Below are 24,813 nucleotides of genomic sequence, written 5' to 3'. Positions count from 1 at the left end.
CGGTCTGAACACATCCAGGGCTGCGCCTCGGCAGATAAACATCACTTCCTTCCTGTCGTTTGGCCTCTCGTATCATGACGAGCACCTGAGCCGCGGCGGTGTATCACATGAGCGTGACATCGATCTCGGGCTTCCATTCTCTCCCCCTGACAACCGCAGGAAGCGCTGCCGCTCGTCGGCGCGGAGGGGCACACTATCGCCTTTGTCTCTTCCCCCGACTCCCTGGGCAACGCTATTGTTAGCGCTGCACCCCGCCGCTGCGCAGCCTCCGTCCCGGAGCGGCGCCTTTTCAAGAGGCGCGCGCAAACCCCGACGAATCCCCTCGCAGGGTGAACGCGCTGCCGTTCGTCATGGAAACAAACATCTGTCTCATCTATCAGATAACGACGGGAAACGATCAGGAAACAGCTTATCCGTATCTATCGAAAAAGGGATACTACCCTGTGAAGAAAGTCTTTCGCGTCCCCTCCCGGCTCTCCGGGTGTACGGCCAGCACAAAGGCTCTGTATTGCCTTTCAGTGTTGGGCTCCACATAGGAAACATTGTGAGGGAATCCAGTTAAACAAAAGGGGAGAAGGTGGGGTGGAAGACAAGGCTCGGTTTGAAAGGGAACTCAGTTTTAAGTTTCTTCATTTCGCAATTCAGCCACGGAAGCCCGCTCTCTTTAAAGTGTAGCCCTCCGGATCAAACACACGCTGTCCTTCACAGTTCTGTGACATCAACTCAAAAAAGCTTTCTGTGTTTGTTCAAATAGATAAATTAATCATCTGAAAGATCCCTGTTTTTTGTTTCTTTAAAAAAGAAGCGATGACTTTGAAATCCAACAATGGCGACTATTTGGTGGAGTGGAGAGAGCATTCTTCAGTATGTGCATATTTAATTTTATATTGTCCATAGTGAGTACTATTAAAACCAGCTTTCACCACGCCACTTGGTTCATTGACTACAAACAGGGCAGAAAGTTAGAGAGGGGTAATGAAGCACAGTTTATGTGGACGTTATTGGCTAACAGCTAAACCTCCAGTGGTCCAGCATGCTGTGCAATACGATGTGACTGTAATGGCTTATAAGTCTTACATTCACAAAATGCAATTCAATTGTTTTGTTTTTTTGTTTCGTTTTTTTTGTTGTTTTTTTCTGGGGGGGGTTAGATGAATATAAATTTGAATTAAGGACAGATAATACAGGTTAAATTACCCTCTAAAATACTGGGCATCCAAAATGCAAAATGACACAGAGGACGAGGTTAAAATTCAGCGAAATAGCATCCGTGCTTGTAATCTAAACTATGTGCACAGTGGTTTTTATGAGACGCAGTGATTGAAAGTCTGGGGTGTCTGCTCTGGTTTGTGGTTGTGCTGTATCTGGTGTGATGCCAGAGGTTCGTGGTGGCTAACGCTACCCTGTTTGACTCCGGCACACCAGGTAATATTTTTCCCCTTCCAGCGTTACTGCCAGCTACACCATCATTTGGCCTCTATTGCAAGCCCATAGCGATGTTGTGGAGAGTGCCTTTCACTTCTAATTCCCCTCTCCAACAGGGATTATGGGTAATATTACACACTGAGCTGATGAATGGTGGCGGTCCATGTCAAAACAACGTCAGGCGTCCAAGTCCTACTGTTATTGCATCACATTAATGTGCCTTCAATGATTCAAGTCTCTCCAGCGTCTGCAAAGAAAGGCTACTGCTAATGGGACAATAGTGGGATCATCCTTTTCCTTTTTTTTTTAATAGTTTTCGAAATCCATTAAACTGTTTTTATTAACGCGCTTGCCGTTTATGGATATTCCTATTAGACATCGAATAGTGTCCAAGTTAAAACCACGCGCTGATGGTTTGGATTTAGCCTGCTGATGATTCGCTGTTTGGCCAGTAAAGGGCGGTATTATAAACACGGGATTTGGAAATAATACATCATGGCAGACTTTGAGTCCATTCATCCAGGCTGTGTTGTACAATGGGATTTTCCTCCTTAATTCAAATTAAAATTATGATTTTTGCCGAGGCGCTTGAGAAACTGTGACTAGCATAAGACGCATAGGAATTGATCCCGTCATCTTAAACAAACATCCTGGCAACGTAGATCACATTTGATTGCACAGACAACATATCCTGCTTTGTGTGTGAGCCGTGGAATGGTACCAGTCTCTGAATGTGGGCAGTGGTATCAGCTCATTCTATTAATATTGCATTTCAGCAGAAATGTGGTTATTAGCACTAGAGAGAGAGAGAGAGAGAGACAGAGAGAGTGAGGGAGGGAGAGAGAGAGAGAGATAGAGTGAGAATGAGAGAGAGAGTGTGAGCGAGAAAGAGATAGAGAGAGAGAGGGCAAGAGAGAGTGAGAGAGATAGAGAGCGTGAGAGAGAGAGAGTGTGAGCAAGAAAGAGATAGAGAGAGAGGGCAAGAGAGAGTGAGAGAGATAGAGAGCGTGAGAGAGAGAGAGTGTGAGCGAGAAAGAGATAGAGAGAGAGAGGGCAAGAGAGAGTGAGAGAGATAGAGAGCGTGAGAGAGAGAGAGTGTGAGCGAGAAAGAGATAGAGACAGAGAGTGCAAGAGAGAGTGAGAGAGATAGAGAGCGTGAGAGAGAGAGAGGGTGCTGGCTGAGGCTTTGGCATCCCCATAGCTCCCAAAGCGACTGTGCCTTCACTCTGAATTTGGGATGGAGCCTCTCCTTCCCGGCATGGCCCAGGTAGGCCAGGGCTGCTCCTGAGCTGGCTCACTGGTAATTACAGGTATTTACCTTTCACTCGTCCCCAGCTCTGACAGCACATCCCTGGCCGGCCTCCAGGGGCTGAAGAGGCCCTTGTGAACCACAGCCTGCTCCAGTAGAGCCTGTCTGCTGGGCTTTAAAGACTTTGTCCCCATCAAGCTCCACATCCAGGAGACTTTCTTTTCCATGCTTACTGTGTGTGACTATGAGAAGCTCTGCCTCCAGCCTTAGGTTTAATTACTGCTCTTGTACAAACGCACGTTAAAATGTAATACCATACAATACTTCCAGCAACAGATAGAAAGATGCAAATAAGCCTAATGTATGAACAGTGCATCAAGAAGCAGCGCTCAGTCAAATAAATGAGCCTTTCATGCATCTTAAACTGGCAATGATGCCCATTTGCATGTATACAATACAATACTGTATTTCTGCAGTGAATTGCAGTATTCAGGCTGAACGTGTATTGTGGGAATGTGTTTGGCTGATCATGGCCGTATGGAGGATGCATTTGGCTGATCGTGGTCATATGGAGGATGCAGGGAATGTGTTTAGCTGATCATGGCCATATGGAGGATGCAGGGAATGCGCTTGGCTGATCATGGCCGTATGGAGGATGGAGGGAATGCGCTTGGCTGATCATGGCTGTATGGAGGATGCAGGGAATGTGTTTGGCTGATCGTGGCCGTATGGAGGATGCGTTTGGCTGATCATGGCCATATGGAGGATGCATATTTGAGGACCAGCCTTTGCGTGCCGGGGGCCTGATGTCAGCAAGTCCACCCCCCCCCCCCCCCCCCCGTCTCGTCCCCTCTTTGGAGCCGTCCTGAGGGAAGGAGTGGGGCTGCTTCAGGGTAGAAGTCTGGAGCCTGGAGCCTGATGACATGGCTGATATGGCTGATATGACATGGCTCTCTCACACACACACACACACTCTCTCTCTCACACACACTCACACTCTCTCTCTCACACACACTCACACTCTCTCTCTCACACACACACACACACACACACACACACACACTCTCTCTCTCACACACACTCACACTCTCACACACACACACACACACACACACTCTCTCACACACACACACACACACACACTCTCTCTCTCACACACACACACACTCTCTCTCTCTCACACACACACACACACACTCACACTCTCACACACACACACACTCACTGTTCAGAGCGCGCTCCCAGGGCTAGACCCAGACATGTTTGTGATGTGTCCCTGCCCAGGTCATCCCTGATAACCATCGCTCCGTTGACATAAGCCAAACCCCGGAGACAGTGCACAGGAACACGCAAAGCGCAGGACTGTTCTGTCGCCGCGGCGATGTGGAGATGTGAGACCCTTCCACGCTAAGCTAATTACGGCAGGGGGGAACGTTCCAAACAGTCTGAGCCCACGTCCTGATGTCCCGCTTCAGCCCAAAACTAAAGTGACTCTGCCTCATAAACAGCACAGAGTGAGCAGCATCGAAGCACGTCGGGGGAAAAAATATCCATGAGACACAAACATCCTCTGTCGGTGAAATCTACCGGAGGTAAAAGGCTGGAACTGAGACCAATTAACCGTGTTTATTTGCCCTGTTTCCACAGTAGCCCAGATCCAGCAGGGCGGCCGTTTGATGCGGACGGACGTTAAGAAATAAAGTGCGACTGAGAGGGCAAACGAGTTGAGCCCGATGCGTCAGCCCGATGCGTCAGCCCGCGCCCGCCGCCTGGTTCCCCTGCGAATGAAGGCCCGCCCCCTCTGGTCCGTGGCGCGGCGGGACTCAGCCTGCGGTCTGTCCCATCAAAAAAGCTAGTGGGTGGTCCGCGGGCCGGCCAGGCGCTCATTTTCCTAATTCTCTTGTCGCGGTTCCTTCCCCCTGGCCAGAGGCCTGTTAGCCGCCGCCGCCGCTGCGGTGCGTCACATAATGACAGCAGTTAGCGGTTTAGCCCCGTCCTTATGGGAAGAGCAGAGCCGCTGGCTCAACAATGGCACGGGTCTGTGACAAAATAAGTCCACAGGATGTCCTGGATCTGGGCAGACTGGAATCTGACATCAAGCGCCGTAGTGGAAATATAGGAATTTGTCACCGGGGAGACCTGTCCGAGATAGAAAAGCTCTGTTTTTGTATTTTTCTGAGATGAAAATGGTGAGAAGTAAAAAAAATTCTCTTCTCCTGATATTTCTGGCAGACCTTGCATGCTCTGCACCAAAATATCTTCATTTGTTATTTGTGCTTTGCAAGTGCCTTGCAAGCTATTAGAATGTTCTTGAAAGTACAACACTTGTCATACAGGAGTAAGCCTTGATTAAAAGTATGTATGCTATATGCAGCTTACCAAAATGGTTTGATGGAAAAAACTCCTGTCTGCAATATCACTCTTGGAAGAAGTGAATAAATGCAATTTTATTGACTTGTAGAGTCATGCAAAATTGTACGGTATTATATATTCACATCTGCTCTAAAATATTATCTGGCATCGCGCGCGAGAATAATCTTGCCGAGGGGGAAAACCTCCTTGGATGGGCTGGAGAGTGTCTTTAGTGATCAGCATGTGCATCCTGTGAGCGAGTTGTGTTTCCTCTGTCTGCAAAAATGCACGTTACTGTTAAAAAAATCCCAAAAAGACGGTGGAGTTTTCTCATGGGGACTCTTAGCCTGCCCTGGTGTTTGATTGGCCTGTCTGAAGGCCACTCTCCCCTCAGAGTGCCGTCTTCATGACCCACAAAGGAGGGTTTGATCCCACATAGGAGGGTTTGATCCCACAAAGGAGGGTTTGATCCCACAAAGGAGGGTTTGATCCCACAAAGGAGGGTTTGATCCCACAAAGGACAGTTTGATCACACTGGAAGGCGCAATTATCCCCATTCAGACTAATTCTTGTGTACAAAGGAATGCAATTGAGGGGGTTCTTAATAAAGGGTTTAGAAAATGGTAAAAAATTACCACACAAAGCATTCTTTTTTTTTTATTAAAAAAGAAAGGTCCAGAACACTTGAGGCATAATTAAGATTCCTTTCTTCTAACCGCAAGCTCCAGATCTGTGGATTTCTACTCCTTCTACTGAAGGAGGCTTAAATTAACTGAGTCTTCAGGAGGACCTCGATAGCAAATATAGTCCACAGGTTGAACACCAGGTATTTGTTTGTTTGTTTGTTTGGTCGGAAAATATAATACAAAAGTCCAAATTTCTATGCTTTTCCATAACGCTTACAGTTTTATACCATTGTTACAACATTTTGGATGAAGGTGTAAAACCTGCCATTCAAGAATGAGGTCTTTTTATCCCACTGGATGCATTCCCATTTTCATTTGTTTTACTGTGGCAAAAATGAACAGGAACTTGTTGGTAAGTTACTGTGAGAAGATAATCATACTGTACATTACAGCAAGGGATGGATGTCAAACAATAGATACATTGATATTTTGGTACATATATTGATAGATGACTATTCAGCTGGTAGATATGATAGTCATCATATACCTCTAGCAATGACAGCAGAATCAACAAAAAAGAAACCGCAAAATCAGGAAAACCTACATTTCCATTTTCAAACAGTCAAATTTCAGAACAGCGTGCTCTGTATGAATGCCTGAGAACTGCTTTAATGTTGAACTTAGATTATCTTTTTATTTATTGCTTATGCGCTGATGACAATTTGCTTATGTACATTCTTCCTATTGTCGTAGCTGCCATCATTTTTGATATTGCTGTTCCAAAGCCATTTACCTGCAGCTTCCTTTGGTTTAGTACCATCTAGTACCATCATTATGTGGAGCAACAAGTCATGAAAAACTTCTTGTGCCACCAGAATGAGCACTTATTTTACTGTACACCAAAATGTACTGTATGTATGATATCAGTTAAGATATTTAACTCACCATTCATTGCATCAGAATATCACCATATACCTGCTGAGTTTATATTATTATTATTATTATTATTATTATTATTATTATAATAAAATACACCTTTTATAAAAACATTGTGGATGCTAAGCACGTGTTTAATTATAGTACTCTGAGATAATGTGATATTTTCTACAAATGTACCCTTGATCTTTCTCTGCTTTCACTCAAAGTATGTCCTTGAGAGGCTTATGCTAAGATGCAAGACATGAAAATGTTCATTAGTTCAGCCATGTTGTAAATGTGGTTCACATTTTAGCCATATGTAAACAGGTAGCTTCTGAATAAATTAATTTGCTTTTTGTCACTTGATGTAAGAGACTCTGTCAGGTTCTATGGCTGTAAAGAGGGAGCTCTGCGTGCCTCACCAGGCACCTGAGTTTATGACTCAGACACAGCAGGTTTAAGCGCTCGCAGTATGGTTAGCCCTCCGTAACCTGGAACATACAGTGGAAGCACACGACCGGATTGGGCTGTCAGTGGTGTCCTCGGCTTAAGTTGGCCTGGGTTCCTCAGTTTAACACTGCTGTGAAGGTGTGGCTTTATTATTGCCACGTGTCTCTTTTATATGATATAATCTTTCTATGTGAAGTGCTTTGGGTTACAATCCTTGTATGAAAATGTGCTATATAAATAGTTTTTTTAATTAAAAAAAAAAATATTATTATTATTATTATTAATAATAATAATAATAATAATAATAATAATAATAATAATAATACTTCAAAATGATGGCTTTTACCATTCACACCATTCAGAAAAGCACACACAGCGTCAGTCATGTTATGATGATCCCAGGCCCTGATGCTGTTATTGGAAAGCTGCCACTACACTTAACGGCAGTTCGGTGATTAAACTCCTGGACCCATCATTCTGCATATCTGCATTCCCCGCGCACAGTATTTAAATACAAAATTCGTAAAGGAAACATATCAAGTGCATAGTACATAGAACTATTGCTTCACTATAATCTGCTTTCTGTGGTTTTCTATGGTAGGCTATAACCACACAACTGGTTATACTGTACATGCACTGTGAGGTCAAATAAAATCGTTAGCGTTTCCCTCCCACGCACAAGAATAGACGTTAACCTCCCTGCCGTGTGCTTCCCTCCTGAAGGATTGCGCTGGGGGAACAGGGGGGAGTGAACGTTGCTGTTCATACGCATGCCACAAGGTGGGAATTCCAACCTCTTCCCCTAATCAAGTACCAAAGTGACACGTCTCTAGAGCCTTTCAAAGGACGAAAGCCATTTAATGCGTTGCCTTGAGTACAGCTCATTGCCGTAAATTCTGACGTGTCCCCGGTGGCAGACGGTAATACACATCTGCAGGTTTGCCGGCATTTGGCGAAACCTTCTGTTCCACACAAAGGCACAGCCTTTTTTCACTGGCTGAAGCGGCTGGTGGTGTACAACCACATGACACGGCACGGGACAGCTTCTCCAACAAAAAAACAACAACAACATCAGGGAGTTGAAGTCTGCAGATTCGTTTTACTGATCTCTTCTTTATGAATTCTCTTCATCTATTCACTCCACATGTTTTCCAGTTCCTCAGAAGTCCTGCTTTTAATCCGAATGTAGTCCGGTTGGTTGGATACAGCCTATATATGGCGCGGCTCACGTGAATTGTTTTTAATTCTTCAGTAAACTGTTAAATATGTTTTACGTTGCCCATTGTCGTATGCTGTTGGGCTCCTCCAGAGCTGGTACAGTGTGTGTACGTAGGCAGGCAGTAGAGAAGTATGTTTGCTGTAGTGTTTACACATACATACCACAAATCATATGCAAAGTGTTTTGCTGACATTTGTTGAGGTTTCAACTGTTTGGACGTAGTAGAAATGGTAATGCCTTATTGTGTTTACTGAGACATGGAGAAGAGTACTGATGGAAAAAAGTACATGAATACTTGACAAATTTATTTAATAGGTTTACAAAATTTCTGAATCTGCTTCTATATTAAATCTACAGCTATCATATATGATCCATGTATGCAGTCATGTTATGTTTCCATGGTTTTTGATGTATGCATGCTTTCGCATACATGTATTTTGTAGAAACACCAACATGTTAAATGGAGGTCTTAAAGTCATGTGATTTATCCCATTTTATAAGGAAAGACTTAAAAGAGCCCTTAAATCCAACCCATTAACATTGCCATCAAAGTGATTATGCTGTAATGGATGGAGAGTTATTAGTACACCATGTTAAACTTAGCACTTCAAAATATATACACTATATACACATTCACACACTCTGAGTTTGAAAGGTCTTCAGTCTGTGTCCTCCACTAAGGGCTGAAGTTCTTTTGGAACCTTCCGACTTGGAAAAGGGAGCGAACACTTCATGAATGCAAGTTGAACGCATATTTTGTTTTAAAAAAAGAAAAGAAAAAAAATACATACATATATATATATATATATTAGCATCCAGTATCATATCTGGATCAGACCACCAATGTGCCGTTTTTATATTAAATTGAGAAAAAGCTGAAACGTGTATGGAAACAGGGAGGGTCGTTTGGAGGAGCAGCTCAAAACGAGCGGATTCTGAATGGCCCCGGTCCCGGCTCGCTTCGGTCTCCAGATCCATCTGCAGATGGACAACGCTGCGGTGCGCTTCACGAGGCTTCCGCCTCTCGCCCGCATCTCCCGCGGCTCTCCTGCTGAGCGAGGATGCGCTGATCTTCCAGAACCAGACACAATGAGATCTGCGGTGTGGAGCCGCCCCAACAAGCAACAGGGTGCCTTTCTTTAAACGTGGGGAGGCTGAGAACATTAAAATGGAAAACATAATTCAGCAGAAGAGATTCCCTTTGCTGGACGTAAACGGTGAAATGTCCACACGGTCCCTGTTTCGTGTTTCCTCCATTTCGTGCACCTAATACTGCCAAACAAATCCCGCATTCACACGCGGTTGACCTGAAGATGGGTGCATGGAAGGCTTTCCTTTCTCGACCCTAATTTTGAATGCTTAATCGCAGTGAGTTGGGGAACAGGTCTACAAAGGCAACGTTTTGCATCAAACAGCTACTTTCAGGAATCAAAACCTCGTCCCGTGTGATCCCCGATTCCGTGCGTCGGGGCGCTTGGCCACATTAGGCGTTTCGGGGTCACCCGGGGCCCTCCCTGGAGGACATTTGCGGCTCTAATTTGTGGAGCTGTCTCTGCAGTTCACCTCTGCGAGCTTGTGAGAAGAGGCCCTTACGTGCCAAAATACGGAGGGAGTAAATCAGGAACTGAGAACAACAAGACTGAGCGAGCGAGCGAGCGAGTGTTTGCCCCAGCCTCCCGGCGACCGGCGCGGGGAGAATCTGTGTCCGCTGACACTCCCCAGATTTATCTGAGCCTCTTTGGTCTGGCGCGCTAGGTCGTCCGCTCCGCTGAGCGATGCTCGCTCCTCAGAGGTCACAGATGGAGAGGTCAGCCCGGTGTCTGCGGAGTCAGGAGGCCTGGGCAGGGTCGGCCCCCGTGCCTCCGGCGCCCGGCTAGTCCTCCACCGCACGCCTCTGCTCTTTGTCCTCGAGGCTTAGCAGCGGCCATAAATAACAACAGGAGTGGATAATATCCCCGTGCCAAGGCCCATATATCCTACAGTTTACATTTTGAAAGGAGATGAAATTGTTTCAGGTCCATATCGCAGAAGTTGACAGGGTTACAAGAATTATTAGCCAAGGAGAGTGATTTATGGAATTGTAATGAAAATTCTTTGTACAAAGACAACAATACATATTAGGAAAAAATATAACTAACAGAAAATTTGCACAGTAATTTATAGTTGCCAGAGGCCCATTCCTGCTATCTGAAAGCAATGCTTGTAGCTAGTGTCCTTGCACTATGTGTACAACATTGACCGTCACAGAAACCTTGGATGACCAAAAAAAAGAAGTGAATCAGTCTGAACCGCAAAACAGCCATAAAACTATTATCACTGCATATCTGATTCTTAAAAATCAGTCGGAGCTCCCTGCTTGATAAATGAAAGCCTTAGATCCCCCCTTTTTCCCCTCCCCCGGGACCTGCATATCTCTACAAGGCATGTGTGTGGTGCCCGTTGTATAGTCGACACCCCCCTGTCATGTTCAAAGGCTCCAGAGAGAAATATAGTCAATGACTTAATCACAGGTTAAGAGTCCACATGCAAACCCCCGCCGTCAAACATGATGGACTGTCGCAGCGCCCAGGGCTGACTTATGGGCTGCTGGTGCTCAAGGAGAGGTTATTGGTTCTCAGTCTCGCGTGTGACGGCCCCTTTTTTTAACACTTCCGCAACGGCCTGGCTTCAACCGGAGACGGACGCGTTATCCGCAACGGCCTAGCTTCAACCGGAGACGGACGCGTTATCCGTTACTCCGATGGTTCCGTTTTGAGAGTGCTTAAGCTCGCAAGCTTCCCTGTCTACCGCCCTGAGCAGCCCCCTTGAGTCTGACATCCTTACTGGCCAAAAGTGTGTCATTGTGTTTCATTGTGTAAAAGTGGGTCTGGATTACTTCTCTCAACTCTCAGAGCTACAATAACACACACACAGAGACGGCCGCAGAGCTGTCCGAGACTTGCTCGCGGTTCAAATGGCAAAGCGATTTCACGTGGAGCTGGTGAAAAGGAGCATTAAAAAAATGAGAGAATGTTCTACAATGAAAACAGTCCGTTTGGCTTGGGTCATCCAGGCTCGTAATTTTTGCCTAGAGTCTAGAGTTCCAGCATTGTGTCAAGCTCAGACCCGCAATACTCTGGGCTTGACAAAGTATGCACGGTAGGAGGGACTATCCTGGAAACTTAGAGCATCTGTATTTTTTTGTTTCCTTTAGTCTATCATTAAATTAAGCATATCCGTGCAAAAACGCTTCACAAAATGCATACAATGCAGGCATCCAGGGCTGGAGTCTGAGGTCATCGCACTATGGACTGTTTTCATTTGTGGAACGACGTTTTCCAGACATGCACAGTGTGGCATCCTTGGATCCAACCATAGCCCCGTCTGACAGATCTGTGTGCTATTTAAAGATGTCCCTAGGAGGGAGCGTGCGGTAGGTCCAGAGGTTTATTTATTCTAGAGTAACTGAAACTATTTTAAGTCTGGCTACACAAGGTCCTAATTGGTCCCCGTTTCACTGTTAGGTAACACAAGGAAATGAGCAATTACTCCTATATTTGTTAGGCACTGTGTGTGCGTGCGTGCACGTGTGTGTGCGTGTGTGTGTGACTAGGAGGATAAATAGTATTCCCCTGTCAATTTACTCCTTTATGCAGCAAAAAAAATCAAACACACTGTATGTGGTACTATCAATATAGTGTGCAAAATCAGAAAAACAGCTTCTGGCAAAAGAGCTGTATGCTAACCCTCTTTGTAATTAGGAGGGATATATCTAGTATTCAGCTATAATTAAGTTATATTCATACGTATATCGGCAAAGGCAGGCTCACTGCATTACCTGCTCATTTACTACTGTGTACTGGTGGGATTTCCCCAAGGCTTCAGCTATCAGTGTCGGTTCAGCATCTGTCCACACAAACCCAGGGCAGCTGCCGGGATTATCGTCAGTCTTCTCGTAATCTCGGCCTACCTCCACGCGTACACATGACCGTGCGTACGTTCGATAGCATGAATGAGCGTGTGAGCGTCTTCCCTTCCGCCTCTCGCACGAAAACACCGCATTACGCTCACACACGCGTGGAATTCCTGAGCCTCGTTCGGAATCCAGACCCTTTGGGCCAATCCCGGAAAGCCTGTGACCTCCGCTCGCCTTAAGACGCGCGGACGCACGACACAGACTCGCGGAGGGGATCTAAAATAAGAAAGCACACAGATATCGCCTGAACCCAGTCCAGAGATATAAATAGAGCAAATGTTTTTGTCTTTTTGATTTGATAACGCTGTTATGCTGAGAAATGCCTCACGCTGCAGTATACGGGGGAAATGATTATTTGAAGGTTACGCGAGGCAGCTTGACTTTATTCGAGTCGAATTTGCGACCGGCTAGCCGGCACAGGACGCCTGGGAGCGGCAGGACTGGGAACCGCGGCTGCCTTTAATTCGTCCGTCTGTGTTTTTTCGCCGGCTGTCATTCCAGCGGGCTGTAATTCATTAGGATCACCTGTTTCTGGTTTCGCGGAGCACGTAAAGAAGGGTCCTGGCCCACCACACAGGCTTATCTCTCTAAACTGTCAAGCGTTTCAGCTGGAAATTTTATTAAACGCTCCGTGCCAGATACCCCATTGACATTTGGAATCTCATTTTAGGCCTCATTTTTTTTTTGTCAGTAGTGGTCAGGAAGCTAATTGCTGCCAAATGCGTACATGTGTTTCATATATTTGCTAATTTCTTCTATTGTTTTTTTGGCAATTTCAGGGCTTTGCAACGGACAGCCGATTGACCAGAGACCGGTAATAAATTCTGTGCAGCACGTCAGCTGTAATGTATGTTTTTCCATTGCGTTTGGTTATACAACCTGCTGTGTATATTTTCAGTGCCACTGTAAATCTCAACAGCTGAGGTCCATAGACAATATTCGGCTTGGTTCTCCTCAAAGCGCTCCCTCTGGGGGAGGGGGGGGCTTGCTCAGCGTTCCTAATGTTTTAAAGCTTTAAACGTGCCCCCCTCGCCAAGATCAATAAAACTATTATCATTCTGTTTTTAATGTATTTCAGATCCTTAAAGAAACACGCAGCAAGCAATTCTCCGGGTTATTTAACAGCGCTCACCAGAGCTATGAAACGTCAACTAGCCAATCAGATCCAGCATTAGACAAACGGTTCAAAACGGTGCTATGCATTCATCGTGTCTTATTGCAACTGTTTTTAGCAATCTAACGTTTTTCAGAACGGCTAAATTAGAGGTCAGCTCATATCAGCGCAGTCGGGATTTGGTCAAGAGAGCACAATGTGACTAGTCCGCCTCCATTCATGTTTTAAGTTTATTTTTCTTTCAAATGTAGCCGACATGTAATTGTGTTTTCTTCTCCCTTACGGTGGCGATTTTCAGATGCGTATGTTGTTTGACGCAGGTAGGCTCAGGGTTATGGAAAACAGTGACTGTACTGTACCCCCACATGTTAAAGCTGCAAGTATTTCCCTGCATGGAAATATCATTACGGCACAACAATATTCTATACAGGCATTCATCATCATCTACCAAGAATAGCCAAGCCTTTACAGTAGAGTAACATTAAGAAAATGCAGTCACATAAATAGGTCAGACAACAGTACTTTATAATCGTTGATGCACGTCCATCAGCAGGAGCAGTAAATATTCCACCCGGCGCCCAAAGGCAGCCAATCATGCGGTTGCGTAAACTGGCGACTAATTTTACAGTAATCTTCTCCCAACAGATAATGTAACTGACCAAAAAACGTCGAAAAACAAGGTGAAGGCATCTCCCAGAGGGCCTTGATAACAGGTTCCTGCCCCCAAGCGGCGGAACTAAGGCCCGCACAGTAACCAGAAACATGTGCTTGCACTCCGCACGCTAACTCAACATTAATTTGTGTTTATCTGGGAAATGACAGCACTCCCCCAGGAGCAGCGAAAGCCATGCTGTCATCTGGAGTGGGAGGTCACCGCATTTCCGTACTTGTGCACAAAGCCAGGCTACAGCCACGAAGGTACGGGTAAATACGGGTTGTCTCTCAGTGGTATGTTTTCATTGCGCAAAGCCGTGGTGCCGCCGCCCGGTGCCATCCGCGAAAGCCACGATGGCAGAGGCTGCATTGAAACCACACAACATTGTGGATTGCTGAGGTGTGTTTTGGAAGCCCTGTGCAACGGAAACTCCAGAATTCAAATTGAATTGGCCGTAGCACCTTGGCCACACCAAAAATCAGAAAAGGAGATGAGAGGCCGGTTGGTTGAGCAGAGAGACTCAGGGATTATTCAGTATCTCCACCCTCCAGCTGAGAAACTCAGGGATTATTCAGCATCTCCACCCTCCCGCAGAGAAACTCAGGGATTAGTCAGCATCTCCACCCTCCAGCAGAGAAACTCAGGGATTATTCAGCATCTCCACCCTCCCGCAGAGAAACTCAGGGATTATTCAGCATCTCCACCCTCCAGCAGAGAAACTCAGGGATTATTCAGCATCTCCACCCTGCCGCAGAGAAACTCAGGGATTATTCAGCATCTCCACCCTCCAGCAGAGAAATGACTCGCGTCATTTGTGTGTCTTGCATGGATGCAAGGGGAATGATCAAAAACAGATTTTTCCACCAAGAGTTGATTAATACCTCCTTTTCTCATAATTAGAATTTAAACACTTAATTTTATCCAAATCGCTGGTATTGGGAGCCATTTGCTTTCCAGGGAAAAATAGCTCTCTGACAGTGATTTAAGGGACTGAGTATAATTTTGTGCTCATTATTCGGAACAAAGGAGAACAACATTTTTTCCTTTCAATGATGAAATGAGAAACATTATTTACCCCATCCTGGAACATGTGTCTTTTATAAAAATAAAAATAAAAGAAGCAGTCCTGTGATGCAGTACAAGGAGTAAACAAGCTTGTAAACAACAGTGGAAAGCAGCACTGGTTCACAGACTGACACTTACTTCAGGTGATTTCTGGACCCCAAGTCTGATGGCTGTTCTACCAAAGTGCCTGATAATATCTTCAGCCACATTCAGGTTTCACAGCCACAATACGTAACATGTGGAAAAACAGCTCCACCTAACACCACAGCTTAAACCAATCTAGATTTTGGATGACAACCCTGCACTCTTTTGTATTTAGTTCTTTTCATTATTTAGACTTATTTAAAATGTCTGTCACAGTCTCTCAACTGAATCCTGAAAAATAAGCCTGTGGGTGAAGTTTGAGGATGCAGTTTGTGCCACGGTGCCTGCCACAGAGTAAACCTGTCGTGTCTGTTTTTCTCACTGGTTTTGCTGTGACTCTCATTTCATAATTAAGCAAGTCAAGTTGTTGCTATTATGTCACACCACAATATAGCTGAGTGTGTATACTGGACCCATTGAAGTACCTCTGTTCAACAGTGCAACAGCAGGCTAACCCAATTTAAACCCGCAGCTCCAAATCTCCCCGACCCATGCCTCTCTAAGGCCTGACATTTTCACTTTTCATGAAATGGCTCCTGGAAGGTCTCAGCAAAGCCATACAGAAACAAACTCAACACAAAACCCCCTACAATGTTAATTTTGGTGCTTTATTTCACTGTTTATACACTTAATCTGTATGACATGTGAACACCCAGCAAGAATTATTATATTAAGATATAATTCATTTGTTATGATAATGATTTGGATGATAATGTAATATGTATAGCTATGTAATGATGCTGTGTAATGATATTTACTTTTGTTTACAGTATTAATAGTAATTGTATTAAATGTAATTAAATAATATTATGTTATTTCTGGGGTTCTGGTGTTCCATTTTCCAGAGTGCGTTGTGTGTCTGTAATCGCTTTAACTCCAATAGCTGATGGCCGAGCATCTTAACTTAACCTATTAGTTTATTAATTTATTTCAACATGAACATCTGCATGTGTACCGTACACAGAAGCTAAAGCTGTAACGCTTGGCTGAGGCAAGAGATCTGGGGCTGCTCAGAGAGGAAGCATCTCTCTCCACGATGAGAACTGGTGGCCTGTGGACCTAATGCACCCAATCCCTTGCATGCCCCTGCACTCCGGACTCCTGGTCACAGGGTCACAGTTAGCCAATGACATTGCAGAGCCACAGGCCTGTGGCAACAGGGCCTTGCTTGCTGTTGTGGTGAACGACACCGGAACATAACTTCCCCTACTTCTCAATATTATCTCATTTCCATTCCTTTTAAACGCCAAACCTAAAAAAGAGTCCATTCAATGTAGTAGAATGCACACATATTTTCTTTCATTTCTTTGACCTGTCTCACTCAGGCTTATTTTTATACCGGCTTCACAAAAGGAGAGAGTATCTCAGTAGATCACTGAGTCACTGGCTACACGATGGCGAACGTGTGTATGTTTATGCGTGTTTCTCTCCGTCTGTCATCGCAGCCCTAATTCGCCCCTCTCTGGTGTGTCCCAGCTTGCCGACTCTCACCCCGGGGGACCCGGGCGATAAGCCACGGAGCTGTGGCGTAAAAAAAGCGCCGTCGCGTTGCGGGTGCGCTATCTGGCGATCGGCCGCGTCTGAGCGGAGGGCTCCGCGCGTTCGAGGGCCCGAGGAATGCGCCGTGCTGACGGCGTGTGTGCGCGATGCGGCGGGGTGTCTGCGACGCGGCGGGGTGCGTGCGACGCGGCGGGGTGCGTGTGACGCGGCGGGGTGTGTGCGACGCGGCGGGGTGTGTGCGACGCGGCGGGGTGTGTGCGACGCGGCGGGGGGTGTGCGACGCGGCGGGGTGTGTGTGACGCGGCGGGGTGTGTGTGACGCGGCGGGGTGTGTGCGACGCGGCGGGGTGTGTGTGCGACGCGGCGGGGTGTGTGCGACGCGGCGGGGTGTGTGCGACGCGGCGGGGTGTGTGACGCTGACGGCGGGGTGTGTGCGATGCGGCGGGGTGGTCCTGTGGAGGCACCGTCCCGCTGCGTTTCTGTTTATCGTCTTCCGCGTTTTTCGCCCGCTCCACGGAAGTAGCTAAATTTAGCATTTGTTTACATTTGCATTTATTTATTATTTAGCGGACGCTTTTATCCAAAGCGACGTACAAAAGTGCATATCATGGTCATGGACGACTACAAAACATGTTGTTGGTTACAGTGCGATGAATGTGTTGTTGTAGAACACCGGTAATTCAATTTGCAGAATTATAGCTAGGGCTAAGTAGTTCACATTCTGTGATATTTTGTGTGTACTGTGCATATACATATTAAATAGCAAAAGCAACATATCACAAAAAAGGTGATACACAGCTTTAAACACTAACTTTGTTTATATTTAAATTAAATACCATGGTGTAATACAAGATGTTAGTGACACTGCTTCATGAAACCATTACATTTTTAAACAGGTGCTATTTCCACTACCTTTAGGTGTGTCTACTTGTAAAAGCCTAAATGTGAAGTATATGGAGAGAATTAACACAATAAGCAAGTTCATGTTCCACTCAATGTGGTTTACACACGAACAGGTGATTTTATACCACCCCAAAAAACAAACAAACATGCGTCGCATTAATCAGCGATGATTTCCACTCCACTTCTGACGCTTTTTCCTCTGCTATGCAAACAGTCACCCAGCCTGCTTTCCTTTCTGTCACATCCCTTGCCAATTTCTGCCCTACAAACATGCACATCCATCAAATCCACTACGCCCCACCCTGAAATCGTCCCCTAAACTTTGGGCACATAATGCAAAAATCACAGGTGCCTAAAGGCTTTCATTTGGGTAAATACTCTACCAGTAGCTGTTTTTGTATAATTAATGTTAATGACTTTGAGAGATGTTCTCCCAACAAACTTTTTGTTTTGTTTTTTGGTTTTTATTTCATGTGTGAAAAAAACCAGTTCTACAATAATCCTCAAATTTTTCCTGATATGTTATTGGTTGATTCTTGTGAAAGGAAAAGGCAACAGTCCCACTGTTTCTGTTAGCCGTTCAGATGGCAAGAACAGGTCCAAAGGCATGGAGTTAATATTGCCTCACTTATCCATACACTGGGAAAAAAGCATATTGGTTGTTCGAGACACTTTTATCAAGGAACGTCAATATAAATTATGTTATTATTTGCACAGCTACCATTTGACACGCCACAAATTCCAATGAAGAACAAATGAGTGAAAAAAAAATAAATAAATCAAGTGAAGACTAACCAACAGATGTTATGCTGGCGTCTACTGTAACAACTTGCTTCTCATGCAGGTTCTGTGAGGATCCGATTTCTTTTTCTGCTTTGTGTGTGTGTGCGTGTGTGGGTGTGTGTGTGTGTGTGTGTTTTGAGAAACGGCACCTCAAAGCTGTGAAACACGAATTTCCACTGTGACCACCCACATTATGTATGAGGTGAGGTATGCTCTGTGCCAGGGGCATCTACGCTGACAGCAAAAATCCTGGAAAATGCACTAACGTTCCCGAGTGATTCCGTGTGCCTTATGCCGATCAGAACCTTCCCATACACATACACACACACACACACACACACACACACAGAGGAACAGACATGCACGCACACACACACATATACACACATGCACACACATGCACACACACACACACAGAGGAACAGACATGCACGCACACACACACATATACACACAGAGGAACAGACGTGCACACGCACACACACAAACACACGCACATGCACACACACGCACAAACACACGCACATGCACACACAGGCACAAACAGACATGCACACACACACATGCACACACAGGCAAAACAGACACACACACACACACACACACACATGCACACACGCGCACACACACACCACCCCCAGCCAGTGCTTGCCCTAAAAATTCCCCCCAGTCAGCGGGAACCCAGCTCATCTTGGCACTCGTGCTCAAAGTGGACACACCGGGACGTCCCAAACCAGCCCCTTTGGTCTAGAGCGCTGGCATGGTGGGGGCGGAACGCGGCTCTACACCCGAATGCCCCCAAAAACAACCCCAGCGCTCCCAACTGAACCCTTCTCCAACCATCGTTTCTCATCCTGGCCTCCGCCTTCCGTCCCTGATCGCCATTCATCGTCCCCTCCGTCGCCAAGGGTCACAGCGAGCACACAGCTCCTGCCTGAGCTTTTTGACCCGACGTTACTCTACGCACAACGCAAAAAAACAGCGACACAAACGCAGTCTGTCTTTCTAAAGTCGCGGGGGTGGGAGGGGGGGGGGGGGGGTTGGGAAAGGATTAACAGCTAACCCTAATTGTTCCAGCCGACGTTTTAGCGGCAAAAACCATTACGCAACGTTTTTTTTTTTTTTTTGCGTAATATGGAAAACACACGGCGAGCATTAAACATGCAGCGCGCTGAGAAGCGCGTCTCTTCATCTGAGCCGTCGGTTCCTAGCAGCCCGGCTTGTTTACACTTGAAAGAGCCGTGCGGCGGTGCGGCGGTGCCGCAGGCTCTGCGGTGATGTAAGCGGCACGCTGCAGCGCGGAGCGTGTGCGGTTTCTCTGGGTCTCTGCACACTCGCGTGGGACGTGAGGTAAGCGCAAATAAGCATTTTCGGTGAGAACGTGTGCGCCGTAGACCCTCTGCAATGTCACCGCACGGTTTCGATTCGTGAAGCATTCATTTACACCGTTTCTAAAATTAGGAGAGAAAAACAAAATTGTACGTACGGCATTACTCTTTGAAGTGGACCAGTTTGTTCCACTTCGCTGTAGAACGTACAGGACTACAAAGTGTCAGAAATCTTGTTCTCATTAGATTCACTTTTAAAAATCTATTTAATGTAAGGCAGCTTCCCCCTGCCCACGCCAAATCTCCCAGCTCATATTGTCATAGCGCTGTCGGCTAGACCGTTTGATACAAACTCAGAAAGCAAGAGAAAACATTATTAAATAAGAACCACTTTCCCAGGTTGTCATTGCAAATAGGTTTCCGAGTTATCAGCTGAACTATACGGGTAAATATGGGTAATTATTAATATTAATAATAATAATAATAATAATAATAATAATAAAAGTGTCTGTGCATGGGATGGGCATTTTTCTCCAGGCTGCGCCTAACTATTTACCATGTGAATAGAATGTTTGTTTTGTCTCAGATTCAAACCGAATGATCTCCTCCCTGGCATTAATCTAGGAATGACATGCTGTAAACATTGCTCCAGTGCATTATTATGCATGGCGACTTTCACAACGTCTCCTACGAGTCTCACAAAAGTGTCACCTGGAATCATATTCTGAACATATTAGCATTTGCTAGTGATTGAAGCCAATTCTCCAGGCAACCAGACCACTCTCGTTCATAGATCAGAGATCGCGGGTAAAGTTAAGATTAACAAAAAAAAGTTTTGATGCACAATCAAGACTTTCCATCTGACCATTCATAAAAGTCATTTTCAAACATTTCTTCGGAATGTATTTTTAAATAAACTGAGTTTGCCATGCATGCTTAATTTCACCTTCTAAATTTAATTATTCCTCATGACAAATCAGTGCACACAGATCCACTCCCAGATTTCTCACAGTCACCTCTCGAATAAAAAGGTGTAAAGTGATCTCTGATCAAACATATCGCCGCTTAAAAAGGTATTGTTTTCTCTCAGTACGTTTCCCCCTCCATCCAGCAATCTCCTTCAGGTGCGTCAGAAAAGCATCATCGCCAGTCACTGCTCGTGTGATCAGGAAAGCCAAAAAACAGAGAGCTTTCACCTTCCTTGAGGAGGAGACGAAACGCCAAGCCAGAGGTAACGGTCGCCCAGAACGGAGGCAGCCGGCGACTGCTGCCTCACCTGCGGGGCGCACCTGCGGGGCGCACCTGCGCTGGCGCACGGCGGAGGGTGGCGCGGGTACTCACAGGTAAGAGGTGAGCGGGCTGAGGTCGGCGGGCACCGCTGACAGTCCGAGCTCCGAGCAGTCCACCAGCTGCAGGATGCCGTCCTCCTGGCACTGGCACGGGCGGGGGCACGGGGGGGCGCGAGGCGGGGGCACGGGGTCACGCTCCTGAAGCTGGACCCCCCCGGCCCGGCTGGCCAACTGCAGCACCAAGCACAGCAGCAGCAGCATGCTGTCTCCTTCTGCTTCAGTCTGGCTGAACCACTGAGTGCCTGTGTGTGTGTGTGTGTGTGTGTGTTTCTCTCTCCTGCTCTTTCTCTCTCTTTCTCTGTCTACCTCTCACTTTCTCTGTATCTCTCCCTCTCTCTCTCCCTCTCCCTCTCTGTCTCTCTCTATTAGTTGGAAGCTCCCATGTGTCAGAGCAGTTAAGTCGGGGGTTTAGAAGAGTTCCTGCCAGCCTTGCTTTGCCCTCCCTCTGTCAGTCTGTCTCTCCCCCTCTCTCTTTGGAGACATTTACCTACAGCACTGGGAGACCGTGCTGCCGAAGCAGGGAGGCCCCTGATTGGCTGAGCCCGGCCTGGGGGATGGGCCGGTGTATCCTTGGGGTGGGAGGGGCCACCCCCCCCCCCTCTCTCCCGAGGGAGCGGGAGAGATCACTCGGCAGAGAGGAAGAGGCGTGCGGCACGGAGCGGCGGGGTGGGACGACTGGCAAGCCCCCGGGGGATCACACAGGAGCATGCTGGGAGCTCTGATCCACACAGGTTTCCTGAGGAAAGTTTTTCCATTATTATTATTATTATTATTATTATTATTATTATTGGTGTTGTTGTTTTTCCTGTTGTTATTTTATTATTATTATTATTGGTGTTGTTATTATTGTTGTTGTTATTATTATTACTATTATTATTAATATTCACTTATTCACTCATTCATTCATTCATTCATTCATCCATTTTGCTCTCAGGCCCAGGAGGGTCAGGATCGTGTTTCTGGCTTGTGAATGGAGGGGTTGCTGGGGTTGTAATGACGTGCAGACAGACTATGAGAAACAGGGTGTCGGTTGACTGCTGTCAGACACAGTAACAGATTCAGTACGCACCCCTGCCCACAGAGAGATATCGGCTTCGCCTCTGCCACGAGGCCGAGCCGGTCCGCTCTGTTTGCTTTTTCAGACCCCCGAATGTGTGTCTTTCCCAAAATACATGTGGCAATTATCTAGCAATGGCCTCCAGAGCTTTCCCCAGAAGATTACCCCCCCTCACCCCCCTGTATCGCCCCCCCTCCATCTCCAGTGAAATAAATACATTACACCTTAACCGCAGCAGCGCTTAACCCAAAGGTCCATGTGCACACATGGCTCTGTTACAGAAGGAGCGCAGAGTCACTGCACAGCCACACACACACACTCACACACACACGCACACACATGCACACACACACACACACACACTCACACACACACTCACACACACACGCACACACATACACACACACACACACACACACACACTCACACACACACGCACACACACACACGCACACACGTGCACACTCACACACACACTCACAGCCACACACACACACGCACACACACACACACACACGCACACACACACACACACACACGCACTCACACACACACTCACACACATGCACACACACACACGCTCACGCTCACCGTCTCTCTCTGCCGGGACCAGAACCTAAACAGCTCCCTCTGACTGTCTCCACTTTAATGGCAAGTCTATGACGAGAGAAAAAAAAAGATCGCACACGCTTTCAGCCTGGTGCAAATAACGTTTAATTAGCTGTGTCTCAAATTAGTTTCTCTCAAAAACGTTTTTTTTTTCCTGTTGAATTTCAGAACATTCTCAGAAATTTCTCTGACAAGAGAAGCCTTCAGTTCAGCGACCGTGCTGCTGCGTTTATTTTTGTTTTGCTTTTTTTCCCCCTTTACTCCCCAGTTTGGAATGCCTCGGCTATCGATTCAAGGAGCGCAGATAAGCAGGGGTTTCAGGACGATGCTCAATTTGCAGCTCAACCAGTAGGGGTCACTGCGGAGCGATAAGGCTCTGCCATCCTGTGACACTGAAACCATCCCATCCCCAGAGGCGATGCTGAAGCCAACTGTGTAACACCCTACGGGGCTGTGGGACACAGTCAGCACTGGCACTCAGGGTTTGACACCGGACTTGGGGGCCCATCCGTGCACTGCAATAATTCTTTAATAGTATGCGCCACCCAGCAGTTCCTCTCTTCTTTTGTTTTCACAGGGATGTGCACTGATGAGCAGATTTACCTTCATGACAACATCACCTGCAGTGTCCAAGAAAACTGTCACGGTTGTGCCTCCTCTGTTCCCACCTCCCCGTAGTTTTTGGCCTGACTCGCGTCCCTTAGTTTGGTCTGAGTTTATGTCTGGTTATTGTTAATTGTTGGGGTAATGGGTTAATTGTTATCACATTCCACACGTCTGCTCGTTGTCTTGTTTCATTCTGCACCCGTCTGCTCATTGTCTGTGATTGTCTCCAAGTGTGTCTTGTTACCCTGTGTATTTAAGTCTTGCTTCTCTGTCACTCAGTACTGGATCCTACTGTTACTGTTCCCCGTGTCTGCTACCCATGTTTCAGAGTTTCTGGTGTTTTACGAGTTCCGTTACGTGTTTTCTGGATTTTGAGTTTTCTTTTGGAATTGCCCCTGGTGGCCTTTTGTTTGGTCTCGGTTTGTGTTGTTAAGTAAAGTCTTCGTTCCAAATATCCTTTTGGCTCCTGTGTTCTTACTCTGCACTTGGGTCCTACTCAACCAAAACCCTGACACAAAACCAAGTTTTGCCTAAGAAATGTTAGATTAAAGACAATTAAATTTTGTACAGGAACAGAAATGGTGTCCTTCCTTCCTACCAAGAACCAAAGAATAAAAAACTACAGGAATTACGAGCAGTGGAGGGTGAAACAAAATCTTTCTTCCAGAGCACATTCCATTATAAAGGTTCTCTCTGTGCATTGACATGAAAAAAGAACCTGCTACAGATCTTATTTTTCTTGCATTTCCTTTTTGACTGTACGCACTCAGAGCTAGCTAAGTGTGTGAATAGTGGGAGATTACCCAGTCGTATTTGTTGTCTCATCCTTTCTCCTCCTTTGAAGTTATATAGTATCCAGTTTCTGTGTGTTTCCTGTAATTTACCTGCTTCAGTGAATAATTCCCTGAACAGTTCATTTGATTGCTCATATCAAAACAGAAGACAGGAACCATAAAATAACTTTTCAAAGTTAATTGCTACAGAAGAGACATTTCAAAGAGGTTTCAAGTGCTTCAAAAAACACAGAGGCCACGTCGCAGTCTACAGTCTGACATTACAGCTCAAATGGGGACTATTACTGTGGCGCATTCGCGTGGCTTGTGTAATAGAGCTATCGGTGTCTTGGTGGTGCTGTGCAGCACACTTAGGTTTAAGGACAGAATGTTAAACATTACCGTACACAACAACATTAATCACCACAATGTTACTGTCCTTGTGTATACCGTAATTATTACATGTAGTTCTGCCCTTCACCGCTAGATGTTTGTGGTGAAACACTGGCACTGGAAGGACCCACTGCATCACAAATCAACTGTCCATCTTGTAACCTCTACATACCCGCACATATTGGAGATGTCTGTTTCTATGGCAACGGGTATAACCATTTGGTGATGCAAGCCTTGTTCTTTGATTTATTGTTGTGATCTGGTTTCCCTCATGTGACGTACTCTCAGAAGACCACTCAGCAATGGCACATATTGCACAGTGTGGGAAAGGCCTACGAGAG

General features: G+C 46.1%; 1 protein-coding gene across 1 annotated transcript in view; it reads right to left on the bottom strand.

Annotated features, from left to right (window-relative positions):
* LOC118208669 (leucine-rich repeat-containing G-protein coupled receptor 6) overlaps positions 1-21,645 on the bottom strand; it is a 94,652-nt gene extending 73,007 nt beyond the window's left edge. The window contains exon 1 of the mRNA XM_035383553.1: positions 21,027-21,645. Within this exon, the coding sequence (XP_035239444.1) occupies positions 21,027-21,235 (209 nt within the window). The 5' untranslated portion in view covers positions 21,236-21,645. The remainder of the gene's footprint in view (positions 1-21,026) is intronic.
* Positions 21,646-24,813: the final 3,168 nt, after the last annotated feature.

Source organism: Anguilla anguilla, chromosome 11, assembly GCF_013347855.1.
Source record: "Anguilla anguilla isolate fAngAng1 chromosome 11, fAngAng1.pri, whole genome shotgun sequence".
Classification (NCBI taxonomy): domain Eukaryota; kingdom Metazoa; phylum Chordata; class Actinopteri; order Anguilliformes; family Anguillidae; genus Anguilla; species Anguilla anguilla.
This window is presented reverse-complemented; position numbering and strand designations above follow the sequence as displayed.